Source organism: Syngnathus acus, chromosome 4, assembly GCF_901709675.1.
Source record: "Syngnathus acus chromosome 4, fSynAcu1.2, whole genome shotgun sequence".
Lineage (NCBI taxonomy): Eukaryota > Metazoa > Chordata > Actinopteri > Syngnathiformes > Syngnathidae > Syngnathus > Syngnathus acus.
The window spans coordinates 11034651-11061403 of record NC_051090.1 but is presented as its reverse complement, the minus strand read 5'-3'; the positions used below and the strand labels follow the sequence as shown (position 1 = coordinate 11061403).

Below are 26753 nucleotides of genomic sequence, written 5' to 3'. Positions count from 1 at the left end.
CTTCGAGCCGTCTGGCGTCTCGAGGGCTTGCTCACGCAAACACTGGCGGGGTGTGGTCCGCCGGGGCCGTTACAAAAAGCAAACATTTTTTGGCTTTTGCGCTCTCTGTGAGGCACACTCAGGCTTCAGCACTTTCCTTGCCTACACCAAAATCCTTCCTCAGCCACTAACATTGCATTTTCATTGAGAGCCAAAACAAAGTAAACTAAAACTGAAGGTACCCTTCCGCCAAAAAAAAAAAAAAGCAACCTCATGTTCACACACAACTTGAAACTGAGAAAAGAATGACTGAAAATGTACAAATGCAAATTTGCCACTTTTTTGTTTGACCTGGAAGTGAACATGTGATGCAAACTTTTTCAGGCAATCAATTTCTATAGCTTTCTGTTCTGACTTGCGGCAATAGTCCTCTCTGCTCTCGGGTTTATTGTCAAACGTTGCTCATGCATTTGAATGATTCTAATTTGATGAAATGATTGAGACAGCCCGTCAACTGCATGGCATTTTATTCCAGATTTAAATTGCTGCACAGCTGCGGCCTGCGCAAACGAGCTATATACACTATTTTTTTATCTTGATCATCCAAATCATATCTGCTCCAGTCACTGCTGCAGGTTGCGATGCTGTGTGAGGGCCCTGTGATAGTCCTCGGAGAGACCCACGTGTTCCGTGAGCCCCGCGTGCTCGTAGCCGCGGTACAGATGTCCACTTGTCTGCTGGGCGTAATACAACAGCTGCCTGGCAAACAAAGGCTCCACCTGGGAGGAATATTCCATTTCATGTTGAGCTTTTACATTTCCTAACGCAGGTTTCAGTGTGAGTGCTTTGTCAGTCACCTGCACAGTGAGGCCCGCCCTCTGGGAGTCAAGACCTTCATCTCCAAAAGTCAGAAGAACCTGGAAGCGAGTGGCCAGCGGTCGACCGTGGAGCCCCAGCGTCTGGATCTCTGATGGCCGGCACACAGACAGTGGCGATTGTCAACTTGAGATATGTGAAAGGCATTTAATCGTAAAAGCTTGGTTTGAGGTGTGACCTTTGGGGCTGACTGCAATGGAAACCCCTGCGTGGCCACAACACATTTGCAAAGCCCTAAACACTTGACACACTTCACGCTTGAGCTGTTTTAACGTGTGGGCGGGGACGCTTAGACGGCGTAACGATCATCAGTGACTCATCTTAAAGGACACCCTGGCCCGCTGCAGCTGTTGACAGCCACTTTTGGGGGACTTTGCTTCAGGTTTTAGGCCCACACAACTTGTTAGTATTCAAAAGATGAGCTATTGGCAAACTCGACCTTCAGCGAGGGGCGAAGAATCCCGTGAGCTTCTCACGGTGCAAAATGAGCTTGGTGTCACGCTCACTTGTGTTACCTGCTAAGATTGCCCAGCTGAACATGATTCAAATTAAAGCCATTCAAATTTGATTTGGTGTGACGATGCAAACTTCTGTCTTTTGTCTTCTGGCCATAATGGTATTCATAAATTTTTCTTTTTTTTTCAATATTAATAAAAATGCTCATTGTAAACAAAGTAGTCACAATAAAGATGTATGTAATGTATGTAACTGGCCAGCGGAAATAGTACAAGTAGCCCAGCCCTGCCGGCTCTCACCTGTGAGGTAGTCCTGCGTGTGGAGTAGTTTACAGGTGACATCCCGCTCCAGCTTTTTGGGCTTGTCACCATAGGGGGCGAGTCCCGCCTGCCAGTACACTCGGCCCTCACACAGCCGCTGGGCGTAGAGTCCGTCAGGGGCCATCCAACACAGCAGCCCCCCCTCCAAAGCGGAGGCATGGGGACTCGCCGGCCGCTCCAACGCTCTCCTCTGAGCCGCGAAGGTGTCGGCGGCGGGCAGCGGGACCACGTCGCGACCTCCTGAGGACAAGTAGTGTTTTTCCTCCGGGGAGGCTGGCGTGATGTGGCAGCCTTCCGGGCTGAAGGTGGTCACCTCCCTCACCAGGGTGTCCCGCAAATACACCGACACGTGCAGCCGTGTGTCTGCATGGAGAAAAGACGTGAGTCATGAGCCTTTTTCAAAGAAAAGATTGTACTCGCAAAGTACCTCGGAATGCCTCTGCTGATCTGATGCTGCCGTCCAGACTAAAAGGTGAGGGCTGAGCGTCGGTGGGACCGTAAGAGTAAAAGGAAGCTCTGAGCTGGTATCCTGCATGCATGCACACGTGTCATTTCAGGGGAGCCCATTACTTACTGCGTGAGCGACATACCGTTCTCCACAGATGGGCCCTGCCACGGCAGGCTGCGAGGGGGACACGGGCCCTGAGTGAAGGGCAGCTCTGGCAGAGGGGTCTGCTCCTGACTGAAGTCCCTCCAGCCGCATTCCGGAGAGGGAACGTACGTAGGCATCTGTTGAAGGACACACGACACACGGTTCGAACCGGCCAACCGCATCATTGACAAAAACCTTGGAGCAGGCCATAGAGAATCACCTGAGTTTGAAGAGCGGCGTAGGCTGAAGTCACAGAATAGCCAACGGGGCTCAGAGGACCGTCCTCCTCTCTGGGCCCTGAAAGTCAAGTTGGACACATTTGCTGCAATGCTTCCTCAGAAAAAGCGACGGAAGCAACCGGCACTTTGCAGCCGGAGTCATACGACTTGGACTCGTTGACGTTTCGCCTTCGAGAAAAAGTCCATCTCCCCCATCACGGTTCCATCCCAGAAGAGACAAATGATGCGACAACTGACCTTTCTTGGCACCCTCGGGGATGACGCGGTAGACTTTGTAGGGGTCGGAGATGTCCAGCTGGCTACGCTCCACCAGCTCCTCAAAGTCGTTGCTCTTGTTGAGGGCACAGCGGAGGCGAGTCTTCCAAGTTGGCGGGTCGGGCTTATCCACCCCTTCCCGGTATTTGCCCTTGAACAGCGCCCAGGCCTACAGCGACATCAAACGTTGGAAAAAACTCAAACGGCTCCGCTCGCTGCCTACTTAGTCATTATTCTTATGACATTCGACATGTTGGTGTCGCGCTTTTCGAATTACTCGGCATCGAACAGTCACCGCAAAGAAAGCAATGAAAAGTACACACGGACAGTGCTGAACTTGAAAATAATCAGAAAAATAATCCATGCATTTGCACTCTTTTTACAAAAAGGCGCAAAGGTGAAGCAAGCCAACGCAAATGAACACAGGAAGAAAAGCGAAAGGCAAAGGGAGGACGCAGGAAGCTAAGGTGTCATTTGTTGTTGGTACTTTGAAAAGTGCAGCGTCCTCGTCGCGGTTGTAGTCCTGCTTGCCGGCGTGTTTCCAGGGGATCCTGAAGATACTTTTCTCGTCATTCTCCCACACCAGGCCTGCATATTTCCCACAATCCACCTGCTCAATGAGCCACTGTCGCAACTTTCCGTTGCCGCTGCTTCCGTGAAGTCCGTAATCCGCGTCAGGGTTCATGTCTGGGCCGACGGACACCACGTCTGCCCGTGTCCCTCACTTGGGTCGAAGTGAGTCTCTCAGCCAAGTTTGCCAAGCAACTCCAAAGTTGCGAACTTCTTACTTGTGCTTTGCAGGTGGAATCTTTTGCACAGCCGCACTCGCCTTGCCTGTCAAGCTCTTTCACAGCTCTCAGTGAAGTCGCCGTCATCATCTCGCCGCTTAAATGTGGCGCGTCTCGTGCCCCTCAAGGGGTGTGGCCAGAGGATGCTGCATGGGGATGTTGCATGTTTCTTTGAGGTGGGAGGCCACTTGTAGAACAACTATCAAGCTTTGTGCGTGCATGTGCAACCACTCAACTAGGGCACAGTCGCCTCACTACAAGCATGAAGCTGTCCTGTTGTAGTGCGCTGAACTGTCTTACAATTGGGCACAGAACAACTTTGAAATAAAAGCTCAAATGACTTGATATAGCAGCTGCTGCATCTGTGACACACGGCGTGGGGGGGGGGGGGGGGGTCAACGCTTAACCCAACCCGGTCAGGGTCACGGGGGCGGTGCCAGACAGAACCAATCCAAACCAAATCCGTTTCTGAAAAGTCACAGATGTTGCCGTCTCGATGGCTGCGTGCTGAAACGCGAGCTCATTTTGTTTCCAGTAAATGCGGCCGCATCTTCCCCCGAGTTATTTTACAACTCGGCAGGGCAATCCTTGTCTTGAACTGCGTTCCTGTGTGCGGTTGAGATGCTGGCACGGGTCGGGCGCGCTGACAGGCAGCGGAGGCGTTTACAATCAGCGGAGCTGAAAAAAGCACATTTTCATTTACAAAATAAAGCCTTTCTACACACGGTCATCTTTTTGTTTAAAATAGCTTTCATGGTCATTTTTATTTATTAAAAAAAAGACTTACTATGCATGGTCTATTTATTTATAATAATTAAAAAAAACTTACGGTGGTAATGGTCATTTTTATTTATGAAAAAATGCTTGGTCATTTTTTTAGTTAAAAAGCTTTACGGACATTCATGGACATTTTTTTAATTAAAAAATTACAACAACAAAAGAATTCATTAGAATTCAGAATTTATTTTAAAAATTACAACAAAGAAAGAATTCACAATCAGCACTGTCTCAGTTTCATTCTAAATTCCAATGGATTGAGTAGAGTGGAGCCAGGCATTTGAAATTGTAATTGAAACCAATAGCAGCAGCAGGAGCAGCAGCAACTCGTGACTCTGCGACAGCGAGTCCGTTAGCGTCCTTTCACTTTAAATGCAAAACGATTCGTGGGTAGACTGACGAAGACTGAACGAGCAAGCGGGAATGACATCGGTTTTGCGTGGAGGACGTCTGGTCAGCCTGAGGAGAGCGACGGTCACGATGCAGTCGAACTGGTGCTCACACGTCGACCATGTTTAATATTGCAAAATGTCTTTGAAAAGTGTACGGGCGCTTGAATGCGGGGAAAGAAAAAAAAAAAGGGGGGGGGGGGCTGCTTGTTCCAGCGGCGTCACCACATTGGCAGGAAGTCGTTCATGCGTGATGATGTCCACTAGATGGCGTCGTTTCTCCATGTGGCAAACAGGAAAGAAAACATTCTTGCTAACACACGTACACCATGTCTCGCTAAGGAAATATTTGATCCCTCAGTGACCCCTCGTTTATTGCGGGAGACGAGTTCCAGAACCACCCATGATAAACGAAAATCCGCAAAGTAGAAACGGTATATATATAATTTTGAATTTGTAACACATTGTATTGAAATTTCCAACACATAGTGTTTCTTGTTGGCCGCTATAAGGGACAAGTGTACTGTAAGTCAATTGAAAGTATGGTTTACCTTGGCAAACAACAGTGTCCAACCTCAGAATTACCACACTACACTATCATCATGCACATCATGCATAGCGAAACCAAAGTGAGTCACAGTTGCGCACGAATCTCCTGTTGCATCGTGGTCCAGTACAGAATATTTTAAACGCTCCCCAATACTTTTACACTACATAAACACTTCCCATTCCCTTAATAACCATTCCCACACTGTTCTGTGCATGTATTGTACCTTTACGGTAAATAAAACAACAAACACGTGATATTGTCACGTGTCCCGACTTCTTCTGCACAGGTTAGTGCTTCTTCCCTCACACATTGTTCAGAGGCATGGCCCACGCTATCAGCGTGTATTTAAACGCCGTTCTCCTTTCACTTATAAACCCGCGAAGTAGCGCATTTGTGAAAAGTGAGGTGCGAAGTTAAACTCTTGGCATAACCCCCCCTCACATTATCAAAATCTTCTCAAAATGATCAAGGTACGAGATGTTACATAATTTCAAATTAATATAACTTGAATCATAGTTTTCTTGGCGCTATATAGAAATATATCGTTGGTTTTCAGCACTGTAAATAAATTCTTTCATGTTTTTTTTTGGGTGTTTTTCTGCAGCTCCTCACTGACATGTGGCAGGCAAAATGTGAACGGGGTTGATCTTTACTATGAGAAGGCAGGCACAGGGAAACACGCCATGCTGTTGCTTCCTGGTGCTTTAGGTACACACTAACCTAACGTACACAACACTCGCTTCATGTTCAAGGGCATCTTCAAGATTTAGTACGGTGGATTTAGAAAGTCTCCAGATTGTACTTAATTTTCTCTGTCCATCCTTTCTCAAAACCGCATTTCCAATCATGCAGTCGTCACTAGGGGTGTAAATCGCGGGTTTTGTCACGATACGATATATCGATACAAAGAACCACGATACGATATTTGCCGATATCTTAAAGCCTGCTGTGATTCATTCACGATACATCACGATATAGTGCTCTACGATCGATATAGAACAATATCCCGATTTATAACAATTCATACGCAAAATCAACAAGGTACTGCAAACTCTTTATTTAGGAAATTACAAGAGTATTGTAGTATACAAAGTGCTTATTTTAACACTGAACTTTATCAAATTCCTATATTTTTTCTCATATAAGTAAGTAAAGAAAAATGAATATTCTTTCTTTTTTGTAATACCATTAACTTTAAAGTGCATTACTGAACTATTTAATTACAAAACAAAAATAAGTTCTTTATAATGAATGTAGTAAACATTACACCTTGACCATATGTTCTAATCCAAATGCAAAAAAAAAGTGCTTCCAAACGAATGACTTGAAGCCCAAAGGGGAGCGAATTTCCTCGTCTTCTTGGACACTAGCCATAGCACCAGCCCAGGAGCCGCGTAGTTGTCGCCTCCCCTTTCACGTGCCTGCTCTGCTCACAACACAACACGCCGCGCACTGCTCCCGGAAAGAGGAAGCAAGCCACAATGAACTGGGTTTCAAAATAAAGTCGCGTCTAATGTCCGAGGTCAAAAACGGGCGATATAGATCGATGTTTACGTTTAGCATCGATGCCAACAAATCGTAGAGCATTATATCGATTCATCGATGTATGTATCGTTACACCCCTAGTCGTCACAATAGCAAGGAAGCAGTTGATTAGAGCAGATTAAAAATTAAACTAACAAAGCCAAATATTTCGAAATAACAACTTGCTTTTTTCATCCACAACAGGAAGCACAAAGACAGATTTTCAACCTCAGCTGAAGTCTTTGAATCAGGATCTTTTTACAGTCGTGGGCTGGGATCCGCGTGGTTATGGACAGTCGCGACCTCCAGACAGAGATTTTCCGCTGGACTTCTTTGAAAGGGACGCCAAGGATGCGGTGGATCTCATGAGGGTAGGCCCCTCATCTGAGAGGAAGTCTCAAGTCTTAAAGTTCAACTTATAAGCAAGTCCCAATACATTTCCATATCATTAGAATGGATTCACTTACCAGTGTAGGCATCTTCATTTTAGACGTTGGGCTTTGTCAAGTTCTCTCTGCTGGGATGGAGTGACGGCGGCATCACGGCCCTGATCGCTGCTGCCAGGAATCCCGACTTCATCAACAAGATGGCGGTATGGGGGTCCAATGCGTTTGTATCGCAACAAGACCTCGACATTTACAACTGTAACCGCTCACTCTTGAATCCCCTTTCGTCAAATGCGACGGGCATTTTTGCTGACATTGTATCGCCTTTTGTGCGGGCTCGGCGGGACCACCAGCGGTCCGTGATGTGTCCAAATGGAGCGCAAGAATGAGGGCGCCCATGGAGGAGGTGTACGGAGCACAAGTCTTTGCTCAAACATGGCAAGCCTGGGTGGATGGCGTGGCGCAATTTGCACACAGAGCCAAAGGTGAAAACATGGCAGATAATTTAATGCCAGGAGATGCGTTTACAAGCACTGAAAAGATTTCAGAACAATGAGCTGATTCCTACATTACTTTGTGATGGCAAGATGAAGCTTCAAATTTGCTTCATGAAGCACTTGCATTTTTTGGACTCAATGTTGTGCTGAAAGGCACTGACAATGAAGACACCTAACCCAACAGCGCCATCTAAAGGAGTCACAAGGTACGTCTGGCTCATGAAGCAAATTTGAAGCTTCATTTTGACAAGCAAAAAGTAAAACATTTTACACACATTTCCTCATAATCATGTTTGGATTTTGTAATTAAGTAACCTCTTTTCCACAAGAGATGTCAGCTGCGATATATTTCTCACTTTCAATTGGAATATATTGAGCATAGGCTCTCACAAACTTTAAAAATGTCCTCTCTTTTAGGAAACATCTGCATCGAGCTCTTGCCTCTGATCAGATGTCCGACTCTGATAATCCATGGCGAAAAGGATCCGATGGTGCCCCGCAGTCACCCTGAATTCCTCCTCAAAGGCATCCCGGGATCACGGTGAGACCAGAGCGTGTGACCATGTCAGGAAAAAAAAGCCCATCATAGATCGTAGCGGTTGTGTTCCCTTTCCAAGCGTAGATTACATCTGATGCCAGAGGGAAAGCACAACCTCCATCTGAGGTTTCCTGAAGAATTCAACAAACTGGTGGAAGAGTTTCTGCAAGAGGGACACAATCATTAAACTAACACTTTACGTCTTGAATGATGCTGGATCAAAAATCTTTAACGGAGTGGCCGGGCCGCCTCATGAAGCTCAATGGGGTCAGACAAAAGAGAAGCTTGCATAAGTTAATATTCTTTCAACAACCGCTTTGGAAGATGCTTGGGCTACACGAAAGCTCCTTCTGGAAAGGATCACACTTCAATATTAAACATCTTTACAGTAATTCCATTTCTTGTCATTTATTTTGTCAAAAGTCTTCAAAAGAGTACAATTCGATTGTTGCAAAGCAACGGGGTGAAAACGTTAAGTTGTGTGAACATCGCCCAGGCTTGTCAATGAACGACAAGTTGGTGCATTTATTGACAAAACACAGGTTCAAAGGTCATGTGACAGCTGCGCTCATACAAAACGCCAAAGATTGGATTGACGGATCAAGTTGCATAAGGCATATTTTGGACTTGATGCAGCATTCTGACTGATTTGAGTCCCTTCTCCTTTTGTCCTCCAAGCACTCATAAAAATTGAGATGCTCCGCTTGCATTTCTGCTGATTTTGTAGTCCAGAGGTGGTCCACATAGATCCAAAGGCGGTCCGGTCATGTTCCAGAACTCACAAGTTACCGCTGCAGAACTGAATTACGGAGGCCCCATTGGGGAAGATTACGAGTCTCTGCAAGCGCAACAAAAGTGACGTCGCAGTCGGTCGCTGGGGAGCTTCGCTCGTAGCGTTTGGCAAATGAACGATGGCAAACGGGAAGCGGTCGTCACGCGGCCGCTCGTTCTATCGATTGCCTCCATATTTGGCGGTCCAGTCCACCCGCCCGTGCACTGGCGGAATGTGTGTGTTTCTGGCCAAGGTGTTCATTGTGGAGAAGCTGCCACTTGGACAAGGACACGGGATTTGCGGCACTCTGAAGTCATCGTGCTCCGTCTGGTTATCTGCGGGCAGCAAAGTGACCTTTGTCATTACAACTACAAAATGGCCGTCTGTAATCTGAACCGCTTCTCCCCACGAGGGTCTCATGCGTGCCGAAGCGTATCCCAGCTATCTTCAAGCGGTAGGCGGGGGACACCCTGAACCGGTCGCCAGCCAATCACAGGGCACACGCAGATGAACAATGAATCAATGAACAATGACAATGTGTGTATTTACCTTTATTGGCGAAAATTGTAGTCTTGGACAGTTTGACTTTGGAGTCAATCCTGAGATCAGCAGGGGTTGACAGATCACCTAAACATCCAGGAATAATGTCAGGTCGCTAAGTTTAGAAAACGGACACCTCTTTCTATCTTTTAAATCTCAGAGAGACATTCAAGTGAAAAAGAACTGAAGCGTGCTGATGTATCTTACTGGCAGAGGGAACGCCAATCTGCGCCAGAGGACTCATCTGCTTAGCGTCTTTGGTTTCGGACTTCTCGAGAGGTGAAAGATTTGTCTTGGACATGAAGGAGTCTGTTGAAGACAAGAAGCGATACTAAAGACATTCTACCGTGGCACCATTGAGAGCGTCCTCTCCAGTTGTATCGTTGTGTGGGGTGGAAGCTGCACTGACTACAACATGAAGGCCCTGCAGCGCATAGTGAACACTGCTGGTAGGACTACTGGTGCTTCACTCCCCTCCCTGAAGGACATTTACACCTCCCATCTCACACACAAGGCGACCACGATTGTGAGTGATGAGTCACCCCGCTCACACTTTGTTTGATCTACTGCCCTCTGGGAAGAGGTACAGAAGCCTGCGCTCCCACACCACCAGACTCACCAACAGCTTTATACATACTCCAGGCTGTTAGGCTCCTGAACTCTCTCCCCCCTCGGCTGCATAATGTCCTGGCCTTTTGGGCCACGTTGGCTGTCTTGCACTACTCCTGTACTTTTGCGCTATATTCTGACTGTCTGCTGTATGCACAATTGCTCCATTTCAACCACGTTGCTCTTATTTATTTATTATTTATTCATTGCTCTTATTATTCATTGTATGTGCCTTCTTGTTTTTACTTTTTGTATTGTTTACTTGAATGTTTTGTTGTCCGTGGACCTATATAATAGATATATATATAATATGTAATATGTCTTGTCACTGTGGGATAGTAGGAAACGCAATTTCGATCTCTGTGTGTCTTGACATGTGAAGAAATTGACAATATAGCAGACTTTGACTTTGAAAAGTAACATGTGCGGCCTGCTGAAGGTGTGAGCTGTGTCCAGAGCTGACCATTAATAAGGGGGAGCTCCAAATCCTGTTTTTGAGCTAAGCCCAAGATGTCCCACAAGCTTCTGATGGCTCCCTGATTGCCTGCTGAAGATCTTCGTTTTGGATCGATGCCTGAAAAGCGTAAAAAGTGAATTTACTGGTCGGGCAAGCCGATCATTTTTCCAATGAGTCAAAGCTCCATTTCTTGAGGTGGGCCAGGACTTTGTGGCACCCCCTCACCTGGGAGGTATCTGGACTGCCGCAGGTAGTGCTGCTTGGGAGACAAGATTGCCGAGTCACCTTTGGCCAGTCCGTTGCCGCATTTTGCTTTTGTCGCCGTCGATGTCTTGGGGAGTGGAAAGCTGGACAAGAGGTTTGAGTTGTTTTTGTTTATTTCCTGGATCAACCCAACGACCCGCTCCGATGCTTGCGAACAAGTACTTACCAAGCACTGGACACGTTGAGGGCTTCCTCCCCCAAAGAGTTGATGGTGGGTTTTTTGGAGATGGAAACGCCGACATCGGCGTCTTCGGTTGTCTCCCAGCTGTCCACCGATTTGATGGACGTTTGACCCCACCGTCTTCGTCCGGCCCTCGCCCTGCTGACGCTGTTCCCCGGCCCGATGCTCACTGTTTTTGTGGGCTTTTATTGAACGAGCAGGGAGAAAATCAGACTTGACGATTTTGCCCAGTGTCACGTGAAGCTGCGAAAGACATACCGCGACCGGCGGCCTGTTTTTAACCAGGTTGAGTGGCTCCAGTTGCTCCTTGGATGGAAGCAAGCTGGGATCAGCTTGCTGCTGCATGTCGGCCTGCTGGCTCGGTTGGATGGCTTGAAGAGGCTGATGGAGAACTTGACTGCAGGTCTGCTGGCTCGGTTGGACGGCTTGAAGAGGCTGATGGAGAACTTGGCTGCAGATCTGCGGCTCCGTTTGACTCTTTTTGGGCTCCTGAGCCGTCTTGGTTGTCTTACACAAAACTTTCCCTTCCACGGATCCTTTGACATCCTTTGACTGCAACTTGTGCTGCTTGGAAAACTTGGGAGGGCCACCAAGTGACTGACCCACGTAAAAGTAGGGGTACCGCAGTGCCTGCAAACGAGACGGAAAGACGGAGCGTGTCTGAGCATCGAGAATTTTCTTTCAGGTCATCATCGTGTAGAAATGATCCATCTTAATCAAGATGTGGGTGCACCTGAGCAGCATTTGGCCTTTTCTTGGGATCCCACTGCAGCATGTCCTTCATGAGTGTGATGGCTTCATCGCTGGCGTTGGGAATCAGCGAGCTGAGGCACGTCGGGACGCATTTCGGGAAGCGGAAGTTCATCGAGCTGGCTAAAACGTGGCCCTCGGGCCAATCTGCCTAACGCGTTAGCCCGGAGAAATGATGGAAAGAAAAAAAAACAACAGCAGCAACGTGACTTGATTGGCACTTGGGTCAAGTGTGGGCGCTTCTCGTATGTTGGCTCACCTTCTTCAAAGTTCCCAGCACTTGACAGATCTTGAAGATCTCGTCCACCTCACTGTTGCCAGGAAACAAGGGGCGGAGCGTGTACAGCTCGGCCATGATGCACCCCACTGCCCAGATGTCGATGGGGGAGCTGTAGGAGGTGAACTTGAGCAGAATTTCCGGAGCTCTGTACCTGACCAGTGATTCCGTTTTATGGGTCGTCTCTCAATTGAGAACATTCTGTCATTTCTCTCACCATCTGGTGGACACGTAGTCTGTGTATGGTGGCTGCGAGCGAATTTCTCTGGCAAGGCCAAAATCTGCTATCTTGACCAATTCAGGACCAATGCAGAGCAAGTTCTCCGGTTTCATGTCACGGTGGAAATACCCTAGAAAGCAATGTAGCACTCAAAACATAGCACAAATAAAATAAAATTATAATTATAATAATAATTACCATGTTTATGCATAAAGGCTAATCCAGACAACACTTGAAACATGATGTTCCTGATCTCATTTTCAGAGAACATTGCATAGTTCCTGACAGCATCGAAGGTGGGAAAAAAAGGAAGAAAATGTTGTGGCAAAGACGCAAGGCAATAATGGATGTTGGTGAAAATGGCACAAAGCAACTATAAGCGCTGGTGAACCGACGTTACCTCTCATTCATGAGCTGGTAGAGGTTTTCTTTCATATACTCAAAGACAAAGAAGAGGTGGTCATTTTCTCTTATGACCTCTTTCAGTTTGATTACGTTTGGATGGTTTAGTTTCTTCAGCGACTGTACAACAGGGGACAACCGGAGGATTCAGTAAGTGGGGAAAACAGAATACAATCATTTGCTAATGAAAAAAAGAAACGTCCATCAAGCCAAAGCCAAACACGTCATCGTTCTAGCAAACGAAGTGACAGATGATTACATATTTATCAAATCCTCACCTTCAGCTCTCTTAGATTCATGCACTCTTCCCAAGAATAAAATTTCCTCTTCATCCTGAACAGTGACACATTTTTCTGAATGTTATGTTATTCATCGTATACACATTTCAAAATGTTTAGCAGAGGTGTTCCAAATAACCCTCCAATGGCTTTCCCTGACTTTCGAATCTAGCGCTCTCTAACGTCTCACCTCTGAGCTTACTGTTTAATAGACTTTGACATTAATTTCACAATGAATTAATCTGAGAAGAGCTTTTAATTAAAACACATAACTGTATCCATCAATAAAATCCAGTACAGCTCTGCTTACATGAAGCCATCACTAGCCAATTACAAATACTATAAACAAGAAAAAGAAAAGTTTCCAGAAGTGAGCCGATTCACTTTAGCACGGCCATGCATCAGCCATTTCCCCCCAGCTTCGAACTAGGCCGCCTGACCTTTTGACATCTTCCAAAGGTGGTAATGCTGCGCTCACCTTTTGATGGCAACCAGCTCGCCAGTCCCGTTGCTCTTGCCCAGGAGTACACTTCCGTAGGTGCCATCCCCCAGCTGTTTGAGCATTGTGTAGCGGTTCATTTTCTACAGACACCCCCCTCCTTGAAGAGGAGCCTTTGCAGTCTGACACAGTGCAGCACTCACTCACTGTAATGTAAAGCATTACAACATAGTATTTCGCATTCAGCTCCTGTCTTTTCAAATACAGAGATGGAAGTTGTGGCTTGGTGCCTTACCTGTATTTCTGTCTGTTTCTGAGGAGAGTGTTTGGATGCTGTTTGTTGGAATGCCTCTGTCAGCTAAACGGAGATAAACCTTTCACGGCAAACAGAACAATCCCCTGGTGAGTAGAAGTGGATTAAGTTGACATGTGGTTCAAAATATGTGCCAGGAAACAACCTCAGAGGAGAAGCTCGGTGGTTGTTAGTACAGCAAGCTTTATAAGACAGGTTGCATTTATTTAGGGTATCACAAAGTCACAGCAAAATGGACCAGTAATTTAAATAAATCACATATTACGCAATTTGACAAAACAAATAGTTTTACTGTACCAGTACGTAGATTGTCCTGTAGATGGCGTCGATACAGCTCAGAACTGTTACACCTCAAATCGGCAAGTTCTTCATCGATTGCTTTGGGCTGCCGCCCTGACCTGGAAGTTGTTGTTTACCAGTTATGCTGCTTCCGCTCGTGAATTCACGTTTGCATACAAGACAACAATAAAAATAAATAAAAACGAGTGACGCCCAAGTCGGAGAGATGCCGGATCCTATTTCAGTTCACAACTTTTCGGAAAGATTTATGGAGCAGACGGTTCACTTTCACGTCATGAAACTCAGTGGTGCTTTTTTCCTCTGGGTTGGTTCGAGTCCACTTCTGTCCAACTTGGCGGTTTCAATGAGCAGCAGATACGTGAGTCCAAAGCTGATAGTCAACAAGTACAAAATGACTTGGCATCGCTTGGCTCGAGAAGGGGGGAAAGAAACGTCTTAAGAAGGGCTCGTCACACGAAATGTTTTCTCTTTGAGCGTGAATTGACTCATGCAAGTGATCGCGATGGTGTTAATGATGAAGTGATCTGATCTCATCTGATCTCATGTCTTCTTTTGTGATCACACAAACCTGGCCCCTTTGCACTGCCCCTTTGTTCAATTCGTTGTCTGCTCAGATGAAATTAATGCATAAATTTATGGTCATTGCAACGATGGGCCAAATCTCAAAATCACATTTAGTATTGGTATAAATGAAACGGCGAATTTTTGAGTGAAATACGACATTTTGATTCAAAACAGTGTCAGTACTGTCCATTCTGAAGCCTGTCTATCTTTTGTGCAGGACTCCATGCCATTATCTACGTTGGTGATGGGGGACCCTTCAGATACAGCTCCAAATTCTTTGGCACAGAGATTAGGTAGTCTGCATTCTTTGTTCCATACAATAGTTTAGCACTAGGCACTGTGGATTTCTTCCGCCTCATTATTTTTCCATCACTGGTTCCATTCTGAGGGGATATAAATATGTTAAAAAGAATGGAGGGGCAGCCTTCCAAAGAGAGTGTACTAATTGTGTGTCTCATTTTGCAGCAAAGAAGACCCAAAAGCAAGTTTTTGTTAGTTACAGTCTTCCAACGACCAACTCCAGTCTCTCTCTGCTAGTGGAAACCCGAATCAAAAAGGAGCTTGAGCTTCATCCGGGGAAATTTTGATTTTTCCCCAAGCTATTTTGTGTGAGACTGTAGAAAAGGAAGGGCTGGTTGTTCTCTTATTTGTTGCGGTGACATCTACCACACACAAGAACGTCACATCCAGTGATTTTTTTATTGACACAATAAATTAGGTGATTTCTATTATCAAAACATGTCAGCCTATGGCTTTTGGTACAAATGCATCATTAAAAAATACGACTTAGAAAACAGTTTTGGTGGCTGGGTTGTGTCTGTGTTTTTTTTCTTTTTTTTAGTGTAAGTGGTGAAAACATGAACCATGTGTTCAAAATTGTGTTCAAAATACGAAACATGCTAAAGAAGTACAAGGAAGATGCTGGGTCCTACAATTCTGTTTGTAGTTTATGTAACGCTACTATAGAATGTGCTTGTAGAGTCTAAATAGGTGTATCACACATCATTGCTGAATAGTTCATGAACACAGGTTGTACGTAGTACTAAGAATCCCTAACAACAGGCAACCCCTTTCGAGGCAGACTGTTCTAGTCTACTAGTGTTTAGTTTTGTAATTGTGCTTTTTGGCTAGCTACCATCGGAGCAGGATTACATCATGACCACAGTACAGAGAACACAGCTAGTGAGACATGGAGCGGGATATTCGCGAGTGACAAGCGACTAAAATTGGGCTGCATGACAAAAGGTTCAGAACGACAGATACATAAAAGGCAGTTCAAATGTTGAGACGCATCATAAGACTTCAGAGAAGAGAACTTCAATGTCCATTCAACGCTCACGTCTGTGTAGCATCACCCGCAGTCTCTCATGGCAATGCGCGCCAAGGTCTCCGGATGCACGAGCAACCTTCATAAACCTTCACCAACCGCCGTGATGCTCACTTTCAAAATCAGCGTCTACAACAACTTCTGGATAAAGTGCCACTGTAGACCAGCGTAATACAAATAACCTTTAAAACGTGGTGCCCGTTCATGCAAAACATACAGCGATAATGGTTGAGCCAATCCGCTTGATTGTGTCTCTTGACTTGTAGTGCAAAAATTAACTGTTAGAAGAAGTCAACTCAAACACTGACCGATAGCTGCTCCATTTACCTTCATCGGCTCCTTTGACCTGGGAAAGACTCAAAACAGAGTCGACAGCAGTGCAACACAGGAGATTTCAGATCAATACAAATCAGGTCAAATATTTTGGCAATTCTTGAATTCATAATTTAACTACAAATGACAAATTTACCTTCCTCAACATCCCAACCTCTCTTGGCACAAGAGATCATCAGGGTCACAACAAACAAAACGGTTCCCTTCAAAATGGTTCAATGATTTGCCGTTTGAATTTGGGATTCGAGTTGAATCCCAAGTTCAAGTGGCTTCCCAGACCTGTTAGTTGCTGAGCAACTCGTTGCGCTCAAACCCCGTTGGCCATCGTGTGGTTGGCAATGACCTCGCCGCCGGTGGCCAAGGAGTACGAGGCCGGCACCGCTGCCAGAGCGGTGGCAGCTGCCGCGGTGGCGCCGCCCGTGGCCGACAGGTGAAGCGGGGTGTCATGAACGCGTGAGTAGTCCCTGTCACCCTTGGCCAGGAGAAGGTGCTGCTCGCCCGGATGGAGCAAGGTTTGCCGGGTGAACGTCTCCCCGTCAGCCAGGCTCTCGGGCAGCGGCTGACCCCGCGGCTCTGGGAGCAGCAGCAGGCAGATGATGCACAGCAGCGTGCAGCAAGCAAAAATCACGTGATGCAGGAAGTAGCCCTTCTGGTTGTGGAGCTCCATGATGGGCGCGGTCAGCATGCCGAAGCCGGCGCTGGCTAAGACCAGACCCAGACCTCCGCCCCTGATCCATGACAAGAGGATTTGCTCAGCGCATATCATCCTTCCCATTTTGAGTGATGGTAAAATGAAGCTTGAAATGTGCTTCATGAACCCGTTGCTGTATTTTTTTACACCTCTAGATGGCACTGTTGGTTTCAATAACGGGGTCGACGACATGGTAAGTCGGTGTGCTTTCATCAGCCCCATGTTGAACACAACTAGAGTAGTTCAAAAATACAACTGGTTCAACCATTTTCCCATCACTGCTCCAAATTTGCTCACAAGTGTCATGAGTGAAGCATTTCAGTCACAAGGAGCCTCTCCATGATTCTCTTTCTATCATCCTCACTTACCTGATGACTGTTGGTGTGATTTCAGCACAAAAGAAAATACTGAGGGTGCTGACAGCATGAGAGGAGAACATGCCGATGATGGAGAAGGCCACAGAGAATTTCCTCTTTAGGCTGTCCCGCAGGACTGTCAGGAAGAAAAAAAAGCAGGGAAAGAAAAACACTCAATATGATTTCATGTAATTCATCCAACCTGACCAAATGCGAGCAATGGTAGTAGCTGTACCGTACCCATGTCATACCGGAGACTGTACTTCCCAATCACTGGATCGCATTTGTGGTTGACATGTGGGGAGGGCAGACAAGAAAACATGCTAATGACAAAAACATTGTGCATGGCATTTGTGACACAAGTAGGCCGTACATGCCTGAAAATCTTTTCAGTTTTCAGCAATTACGAAACTGCATAAAACATGAGCTGCTGCATTTTGATCGTCGAGAGAGCTAGAAAAAGTGCTTTCCCAGTGTGGTGACTCACGATTGAGCAGGCCCAGCTGCAGCAGTGACGCGAGCGCTGTGATGATCATGAAGGTCAGAAGGCCACCGCGTCGACCCATCAGGCCGACCATGGGGCACAGCGCCACGCACGTTGCCACGGCGATGCCAGCCATGGTATAGTAGTCTGTGTGGCACAAAGCAGTGGGCTGGGCTTCCGGGTCCATCATACTTCGAGCGAAGCAGTGGTGTATCCCGTAGCCTGTCAACCTGTAAAAAATGCACACAAATAAGCAAAGCTGGGAGTTGACGGAAAATGCGTTGACTTCATCTTTATGGAGAAAGAATCATAATTCAGAAGGGACGGAGGAGTACAGGTGTCGGAATCGGGCCCGTATTTTAAGATATCGGGTACTAAAGGAGGCCGATGATACCAGCCACGGATACTTAAGGCAAAAAATGAATCCGGCATTGAGTAGCTGACTGTGAACGATGTCGCTATAGTGTCTGAGCACATTGCAGGCAAGAAAATGACTTACGAGTTGACGCACAGCACCACAATGTTCTTCCACAGGTTCCTGGTACTCATCATTTTCACCACGCAGGAGCGCTGGGGCCTCTTGTGCAGCTCCTGCTCCAGCTCTGCTTGAAAACAAGACCCTTGCTCACACCTTGACGCAACAGGAGATAGAATCGCAACTTTCGCATTGTACTTTTTTAACTTAAATGAGTTGTCTAAATGTGAATCATATCAAGAAGCTGCTGCGAGCACAAAATAATGAATGGAGTGCAAAAAGTCCAAACGAACGTGACATGAGCTTTGAGCGGTGGCTCTTGACCGGCGGTTGACCCTGTATGAAGCCTTCAGCACCTGAAAGAACTCTGTTGGGTTCAGTCGTCATGTCCACTTGGTTCTTCCTCGCAATGCGCAGCATCATGGCTTTGGAACGTCTGTAGTGCCGGGTGCTCAGCAGCCAGCGTAACGATTCAGGAAAAATCCTGCCATAAGGGCAAGACACTCATGAAACTCACAGACAGCAAGAAGCACGTCAATGTTTTGCCAAAGCAACGAGGAGGCGCTGCGTGGCCGGCACGCTGCGTGGCGTCCTGCACATTGCGTTCGTGTCAACTCACCAGACGTAGGGCAGCATCAAGACGAAGGGGCTGATGATGACAATCTGCAGAACCTGCCAGTCATCTCGCCCTGGCCAATGGCGGCACAAGGCAGCCAGGCCAGGCATCAGCAGCTGCCCCGCCACCATCAGGAAACTGGCCACCATGGTCATGGAGAAACGCCAGGCGGGCAAGCAAAGCTCCACCCCTCAAGTGAAGAGAGCACAAAAAAGAGAGCTTCAAGCTTTAACTGTGCTCACCATTATTAACAAACATATCCAGAAAACGGCGTCTGAATAAAAATTTAAATAATCCAGTCTGAAGAATCTGTGCGTACGCGACATTGCAAACACATTACTTTTATACAATGCGGAAGTGACCCAATATGTGCAAATTAAAAAAACAAAACAAAAAACAAACCTCCCTGTGCTGTTTTCAACTGTTGCCAGCTCGACTGAGATATTGCACACGCACACACACACGCACGCACGCACGCACACACACACACTGTAGGCACAAACCTTTTGTTCTCGCTGAGTAGCAGAATGCGCTGATTATCTCAGTGCCCCCCCTCTCGCCCCCCTGCCTGTGGGCTCATCCTGGTATCGCCTCACTCCCCTGCCCAATCCCCCCCCTCCCTGCCTGGTCTCGCCCCATCCCCCATGAAGCCTCCTTTCTCCCTCATTCTTTTCTTTGCACACACTCATTCACCGGCACTTCCTTGTCTGAAGAAAACAAAAACCGGAGGGGGGGGGGGGCAGACTTTGAGAGCCAGCTGGTGACCACTGTCTGTGTGGGAGTGCGTCCAGAGAGCTGAGGAGTTGTCAACATTTCTTACAAGACTTCATAACATTTAGCAGATTCAGGTTGAGACCCTTAACTGCCGTACCAAGTTTGGAAGCAAGCAAATCTTTTCCATGGCACAACCAACTCTCTTACAGTGTGTGAGTTCAAATGATCCAAAGAGTGACTGCAATTGTGCGCCTCAAGTTCAAATGAAAAACAAACGTGAGGACGAAGAAGCTCAACGCTAATAGCTCCCCAAGGACGGCCCCGCGAGGCGCTCAATTCCTCATAAACACGTCCCAAATGGCTGCCACACCCAACGATGCACACAGTTACACACACCGCGTCGGCATATTTGGGCCGGCGAATGATTTCGACGGCAATCTGTAGCGAGAGAAGCAAATGATGAAAGGAAGCGCGAGAAAAGAAGCGCTGCGGGTCTCTGTGCTAATAATAAAATCGTTGCAAGGGGGAGAGAGAAAGCAAGAAAGCAATGGATAAACGGAGAGGGGGTATCGAAGGACAAATTCAGTGGAAACGGAAAGGGCCAGAGATCAAATAGATTGACAATCGGGATTCCATATTTCCGTTGGTAGAAAGAATGGAATGAGGTCATCAAATGGGGGACGCAAACAGTTTGGTCGTTGACGTGTATGCAGTAAGCGCACGGTTGACCTCATTCCAATTCAAAGCATTTTGTGATGAGTACAGTTAGAAAATATGATTCATTACACAAGTCACATGATATGGTGCAGTGAGGGAGCAAAATACAAACGTGCTGCTGGCACTAAAGCAGATCAGCAAGTGATTTTATTTCTTAAAAATGCAAATGAAGCTGTAGCGACAACTTCAACATATGTTGTTTTTCATTCACATTCCGCCTGACTGACGACAGAGGGGAAACAAGAAAAGGTGGTGAGGATGCAAGCGGTGCCAAAGCAGACAGGTGTAAGGTGTGTACTTACTGAGCACGTAGAGGGAAAGAGCGAGGCCCGCCAAGCAGAAACCCTCAAAGAAGCGCAAGGTGCTGAACATGGTGACATTTACAGAGAAGGCAACACTCAAACCAAACACCAGCATGAAGAGCACAGAGAGAATCAACACCGGGTGGCGACCGAACCTTGGAAGCAGAGAGAAAAAGAAAAACAAAGACATCTTTACAAAGGGCTCACAACCCGACAACATGAGCTAATCGCGTCAACAAGGGCGTACGGGCCATGTCTTGTTTTGGCCGCCTGGACTTCCTCGTTTGGTTGCCCAGTAGGTCATATTAGAATCAAGCCAGTTCTTTACATGGTTTCCATGGTTACTGATCCAGGACACAATGCAAAGGATTTTGTTTTCCCACGCGCCAGCTGAGTTGCCTTGTGGGAACTCAGTCAGTCATCTGGCATAATGGGCCAGGCACTTCACTTTCTGCTATTATAAAAATAAGATGTCAAAACAAACGAAGCAGTAATTTGTGGGTCTGGCACCAACTGAAGTATGAAGCCCTTATGAGCTAGCCCACTGCCTCGGATGCTCGGGTGAGAGCTGTCTGGTTGTACCACACTAAACGCAATAGAGCTTTCTCCATCAGGGCGCCTGATGGAGGCATGCAGAATCAGTGATGCTTAAATGACTTAGAAGTCACTTTTCAAGATAGAATTTTCAATATGAATACAAGCTTTCAGGAGTGGAAAGGAAGTGAACTTACCAGTCGGCCATGACACCCATCACTAAGTAGCCAAAAATGGAGCCCACGAGCAAAGAAAATTTGGCAATATGGACCTTCCAGGCTGAGTCACACACCAAGTTCCACTGTAAACACAAAAAATGTAGAAATCAAAATCGTGCATAAATCCAAAATGCATATGTATAATGTAAAATTATTCTTACAAGGCCAGTGTCGATACCTCTCTTAGTTATCTTTCACCAGTATCTCACAACAAGATATGCCAAACTAAACACTGTAAAAACCATATACAGTAAATACTAATCCATAAGTAGGCTCGTGTATATCAACACATTGGATAATTGGGGGGTGCACGCAGCCTCCATCTCAAATTGAGGTCAGTGGGTGAGCCTTGTCACAGTCGACAGATATCAATCTACTTTAAAAAAAATCTTATAAATGTATTCGTTAAATTTGCAGACCAGTGTGGCGCTCGTTACCTTGGTAACCACATTCTGACTCAGTCCCGTGTGCAGCTCCAATGTCCTCTCCTTGCAGGCGCACAGCAGACCACTGCCGTCGTCGTCTTCATCATCCCCGGTGCCGTTGACCTGCAGTCCGGTACCGGTGAGCGGGTACGATTCTGCTGTCCATTTGCTGTCGTTACCCAAAGGTTGCAAACACGTGCCGTTGGGCTGCGCCAAGAGGAAATAATCCGAGAATTGACTAAAGCCTATGAACAATGCCGGTATCCAGGTCAGGACCACGAGCTGCTTCTGGTGCCTCCCGAACCCCCCAAGAGACGGCAGAACCGAGGCGTCGATGTGCGGCAGCAGCCTGGGTGCCGGCTGATCAAGTGGGATGAAGCCGTTCTCAGGCGGGTGGTCGTGTGGTTGCGGGCGACCGGCTGCCATCGCTGCCCGGTCCCGCGGAGCAGCTGGCCGCAACAGCCGGCCAAGCCAAGCAAGAAAGCAAGCAAGAGAGCCAAGCAGCAAGCAAAGCCCCTATGTGCTAAGCCTCCGCGCGGACACAAAGGGGCTCGCGGCGCAGATAAATCCTAATCGTAGCAACCAAAAAATCTCGCCCCCTCTCAGACAAAAAACGGGTCTGCGGCGTTTGGAGCAAATCACATTACAGTTGTCATCATGTCGTCCGCGGGGGCCCCGAAGCAGTCCAATTGTTTCAGGAGCTTGTGGGGAATTTCCCTTAGAGGAATGAGCTGCTCGGGCGAGCATGGGCTTTGTGCTCCTGCATGCGCGCACCTCCCGTAGTGGGATGCATCCATGTGGAGCCGATCGGGGCTAGCCAGGCCTTTTTGGAAGTGGTAAGGAGAGAATATCATCTAAACATCTGCTGCGAGGTCATCCATGTGCGCCACAAAAGGGCTCGTTCGAAGCCAAAGTGCGAGCCCAGTTCTGGAGGCGCGCATCTTCTCGGGGACGGTCCCAAAATAGCATCCAGGCTCCCTCCCGTCGCCGGCTCGCTTTGTCGCTCTGAGAGCTTACGTTGAGAGACTCAGACGTCTGTGCTGCCGCTGTCTCTTCAATGGGAGGCAAAGAGGGTCGCAGAGATGGCGTGACGTGGGGATGGGGGGAAAGGCGAAGCCCAGCCTTCGCCGATCGCGCTATGCGTTGCGATTGGAGAGACTGCACAGTTTGGAGAGACAGGCATCTGCGGGCAAGCAACAATGATCTCCTTTGTGCCGCTCCTTCCCCGAAATGCTTGCTCAAAATCATTCATGGCCGTGTCGCCATCGTGTCATCTATGACGAACACATTTATGTTTAATTGATGCTTTCAAATGCCACGTGTTGCTCTTTATTATTATTTTATTTCATGAACCTTTGAATCAATTAGTTACTGGTTTGGAAAGACAATAGAGGGCACGCTAAGACTATTCGGCCGCACGGGGGCGACAAACCATCACATAATTCACGCACGTCCTTGCATCGTTTCAGACACGTCCATTGTCACCATGGGAGAGCATTTCTTCTGGATCGTTACAATGTTACGCGGCACAATGATTCGAATGTATTGAGCGAGACGTCGCTATTATGGGCGTGTCGGTGACTGCAACTGGTCTTCATGCCCGAGAATGTGTGACCTTGAGATTCCAACAGTGACAGTGACACAATTAAGGAGCCTGAACTGGAGTTTTGCATTTACCCAACAATCTGCAAATAAAAAGGCCAAATATTAGAATGTAAACGCTTTAAAAAAACACACAAAAAAACAACTTGTTGCCGAGGACTTGATCCCTGCTGAAGTAGGCCTGCTGAAGTATCTCTGGGCTCCTCTCATATGTACTCATATGTCCCTTGAATCGTCATCTGCTTAAGTGAAAAGGGTGAAATAAAGCACATCAAGTATCGTGGCAGCAGAAAAGTGTGAGACAAGTCAAGCCAATTCAACATTCACGTCTCAAAAGGATCAATGTTTGCTAACTGAAATGTGACAACCTTTGTTTGTTCGCTTAGTTCTCATCTCTCATGTTTATCCAACGTCCTCCTCCTAGTTTACTGTAAAATTAAATGTGATGGACTGTGCTGGGCAGCTGGGCATAAATGAACTGGTGTGTCATCTGCCAACCACACCCATATAGCACATTGCTGAGCTGGCATTCTTGCTGCTTAAAACAGAATGTGGCCACACCTTCAAATTAGAATGAGGATGAATGATTATGACAAACATGTCCAAGCTCTTCAAATATTGAATTGAACAATTAGCGTCAATCATATCATGGGAGGCAATGTGAAGTCCACAACGAGTGTTTCGGATGAAATGCAAACCTATTTTGCGTGGCTCGATTGATTATTCCCGCCCGTGTACGTGAAGTTGCTGCAGTATCTGTAGTTTCAATCGGACCATAGAGCTGGCCGAGCTCAGGTATCGTTCTCTTTGCATTTGAGCTCGCCCTCCCCCTCTGCACATCCCAGGAGGCATATCCATGTCAGCTTAGCAGGCGCTCAGGTGTGGCACTGCCACAGGATTAGCTGTTGGCAAAATGACGGCTCACCTGTACTCAACACACTTGGCACATTTCCAATGCACATTCGCCTTACAAACTGTAGCCTACAACTTTCAAATTGACCATTTATTGCATTTTTTTTTTGCAATGATGGGTGGCAAAATCGTCTCCATGGCAACGGTGAGCACAGAGGCTCTCAGTTTCACCCCAGCGAGCCACACACAGACTGCTTTCAACTTTGATGAAAGTGCCCAAAGCAATGAATAAGTTTGGGCTTTGTCTCGAAGGCCACCTCCTACTCCCTCACACACGCACGCATGCACGCACACATAAATACACACACACGCACACACACACGCACACACACACACACACACACACACACATACACACACACACACACGCACAGGTACACAACACTCACTTCCATTATTCTGCCTGCTACGGCTGCAATTGTTTATCAAATCAATGAGGCTGGTCTGCAACTCAAAAAAGAAATTCCAAAGAGAAGCCAAAGGCAAACAAGGCTTGGGCCTACACGAAAAAAATAAACAAAGAGTACAAAACCATCACAAGGAAAAAAAACTCAAGACCGGGAACTAAATCTGCATTCGAGGGAAGTGGGGAGTCTGACTTGTCCGACTTCCAACTAAGAAAAGTGCACGAGAACACTCTTTTGAACTGGAAGGTCCGAGTTGCGAAGTAAAGAAAAAATGACCCTGAGTTCTCCCACAGACTACAAAGTGCAGTCACTCGACAAACGCGGTCCATGAATGGCAAAACGGAACTTACACGCTTAGAAACATAACTTGAGCTTTATTTATGTTAGGTTAGGACAGGTTAAGGAAATTTGCAACCCTTGTCGGGATGGATGAACATTCATCTGGATTTTTACAGATGTGTCAGCGGGCTGAGCTAAAGCCACCGCAGGGACACACCCAAGCAAAACCGGCTCATCTTCTGCTCACCTGGCCCGCGGCCAGCGACAATGCACCCGCCATAAGCTGAAATTTGCTTCAACGGCACTCAGGCCACCTTTTACTCAAAGTTTTGCACTTGCTGCCATAGAAGTCAGTCATTGTCAACGTTCCTGCTCTTTTCATTCCTGAACACAATCTTGCATGCATGCGGCCACACCCCAACAAGGCATTCAACATCACTTCTGAGGAATGAATGAAAACGTTCGCATTTTGACATGATGATTTCTGTCAGACTGTAGAAAGAAAACAACCAACCACAAAAATCCCTCTTGGGCAGGCAAGGTGCTGGAACATTCTCGTTGAGCACCGCCGCATGTTAAAATGAAAAAAGAGCCCAAATGAAGAAGCAATTTGGGCAGATGTGCAGGTGAGGCGCATGGCTGTGAAACGTATCCATGCAAACAAATGCAGCTCACTTGATTAAATCAAATACGTGAAAGCGGCTTGCTGTTACATAATCAGATCGTAGACGCGTTGATGTGTCCACTCAAGCCTTATCTTGTCTCCAGGATGCAGGAACGAAAGGAAGGCAGGCACACACCCACACTTTGCCGGCAGCAAGTTAACCACTAAAGCGAGCTTGTAGTGACTTGTGTAAGTTTGCTACTCCAAGCGTCGCCGCCTGTCACCTGTGAAAAAGAGAGTGCACGGCGAAATCTTGGCCAAGGCCCGCCTGCCGTGGAATGCTGCTCTGCAAAAGGCACATGTCCGTGTGAGTTCACGCAAGAGCCAAAATCTTTTCTGTCATGTGCCGCAGGAAAAAACTTCATGGTAATGTGGGGACTTGATTTGCAGAGAAAATAAAATGCATTTTTTTGTGTAGGTTTACAAAGTGCTCACAAAGGCAGGCGCAGACACAAATGGCATGCTCAATGCCGGCCAGCCAGTCCCTAAGGAGTGACGTGGAATAGTTGTGAAGTCAAGGGGAGTCATTAAAACAATTATGCACTCTGTCATTTGTTCTCAAATATGCTTGACATAAATCTAAAGAACATCTTTCAAGTGCACTTCAAGTCCTGAGTGCATGACCAGACAAAACTTGGCGATCCCACTCTTTGAACACACGCACCTGCTAAATACCTCAAGAGCTGCCGATATTGGCTGAGCAAATGAGTGGGCAATTTTGCCTCAGCTAAAGAGCCCATCTTGATCTTGACAACTATTTCTTCAATGCCAAGTGAAGAACAACAAGAGTGAACATTACAGCTAACGAAGCACGGCGGCAATTGCAATGTGCATTGTGACTGGAGCTGTCAAGGCTGAGGGAGTTGAAAACAATTCCTGATACGAGTCAAGTTGCACAGAAAAATATTCACTGCTTTCTTTCACTCTGCATTGTGGCTAAATGCACTTTTTATGCAGCAAAGCATTTTTTTTTTAAACTTCTTAATTAAGCTGCAGCATGCTGTCCTAAAGCAAAGACAAGTTCATGTCTGGTTGTCAAACTTGTTTTCCCGAAGACTCCACCCACTGTCTGCAGGCAAGAGTGTGTTGTGCAGCGTGCGTACGATAGTCAAAATGTTGAAAATAAGTCCATCGGCACATACTTGACTTCAAACATTACAGATGT

At 46.8% G+C, this 26753-nt stretch overlaps 5 protein-coding genes across 6 annotated transcripts; 2 read left to right on the top strand and 3 right to left on the bottom strand.

Moving 5' to 3' along the window:
* Window positions 1-489: 489 nt before the first annotated feature.
* On the bottom strand, window positions 490-3582 carry LOC119121635 (interferon regulatory factor 4-like). The gene is made up of 8 exons (XM_037249447.1): window positions 3205-3582; window positions 2700-2886; window positions 2444-2520; window positions 2222-2360; window positions 2059-2160; window positions 1611-1994; window positions 837-946; window positions 490-758 (listed from the first exon to the last, which is right to left on the bottom strand). Exons 1-8 carry the CDS (start codon window positions 3400-3402, stop codon window positions 603-605), a joined length of 1353 nt encoding a protein of 450 aa, XP_037105342.1. The 5' UTR covers window positions 3403-3582; the 3' UTR covers window positions 490-602.
* A 1057-nt stretch (window positions 3583-4639) lies between these two features.
* Window positions 4640-8558, top strand: bphl (biphenyl hydrolase like). Its single transcript, XM_037249553.1, has 7 exons — window positions 4640-4776; window positions 5826-5929; window positions 6950-7116; window positions 7236-7389; window positions 7485-7616; window positions 8046-8169; window positions 8251-8558. Exons 1-7 carry the CDS (start codon window positions 4706-4708, stop codon window positions 8351-8353), a joined length of 855 nt encoding a protein of 284 aa, XP_037105448.1. The 5' UTR covers window positions 4640-4705; the 3' UTR covers window positions 8354-8558.
* An 85-nt stretch (window positions 8559-8643) lies between these two features.
* LOC119121596 (serine/threonine-protein kinase MAK-like) lies at window positions 8644-14069 on the bottom strand. 2 transcript variants are annotated; one of them, XM_037249367.1, is made up of 16 exons: window positions 13966-14069; window positions 13651-13754; window positions 13395-13561; window positions 12917-12971; window positions 12637-12758; window positions 12435-12517; window positions 12234-12366; window positions 11999-12170; window positions 11723-11890; window positions 11248-11619; window positions 10975-11171; window positions 10770-10891; window positions 10551-10661; window positions 9686-9787; window positions 9488-9565; window positions 8644-9273 (listed from the first exon to the last, which is right to left on the bottom strand). In XM_037249367.1, exons 3-16 carry the CDS (start codon window positions 13493-13495, stop codon window positions 9116-9118), a joined length of 1974 nt encoding a protein of 657 aa, XP_037105262.1. In that variant the 5' UTR covers window positions 13496-13561; window positions 13651-13754; window positions 13966-14069; the 3' UTR covers window positions 8644-9115. The 2 variants fall into 2 exon arrangements, with proteins under 2 accessions (XP_037105262.1, XP_037105263.1); XM_037249368.1 differs by lacking the exons at window positions 12435-12517; window positions 12637-12758; window positions 12917-12971.
* On the top strand, window positions 14067-15329 carry psmg4 (proteasome (prosome, macropain) assembly chaperone 4). The gene is made up of 3 exons (XM_037249602.1): window positions 14067-14326; window positions 14750-14825; window positions 14998-15329. The coding sequence occupies exons 1-3, from the start codon at window positions 14174-14176 to the stop codon at window positions 15117-15119; spliced, it is 351 nt and encodes a 116-aa protein (XP_037105497.1). The 5' UTR covers window positions 14067-14173; the 3' UTR covers window positions 15120-15329.
* A 34-nt stretch (window positions 15330-15363) lies between these two features.
* LOC119121600 (solute carrier family 22 member 23) lies at window positions 15364-22917 on the bottom strand. Its single transcript, XM_037249378.1, has 10 exons — window positions 21737-22917; window positions 21279-21382; window positions 20548-20702; window positions 18818-19004; window positions 18555-18682; window positions 18223-18325; window positions 17727-17953; window positions 17480-17512; window positions 17252-17375; window positions 15364-16920 (listed from the first exon to the last, which is right to left on the bottom strand). Exons 1-10 carry the CDS (start codon window positions 22148-22150, stop codon window positions 16500-16502), a joined length of 1896 nt encoding a protein of 631 aa, XP_037105273.1. The 5' UTR covers window positions 22151-22917; the 3' UTR covers window positions 15364-16499.
* Between the last annotated feature and the right edge of the window lie 3836 nt (window positions 22918-26753).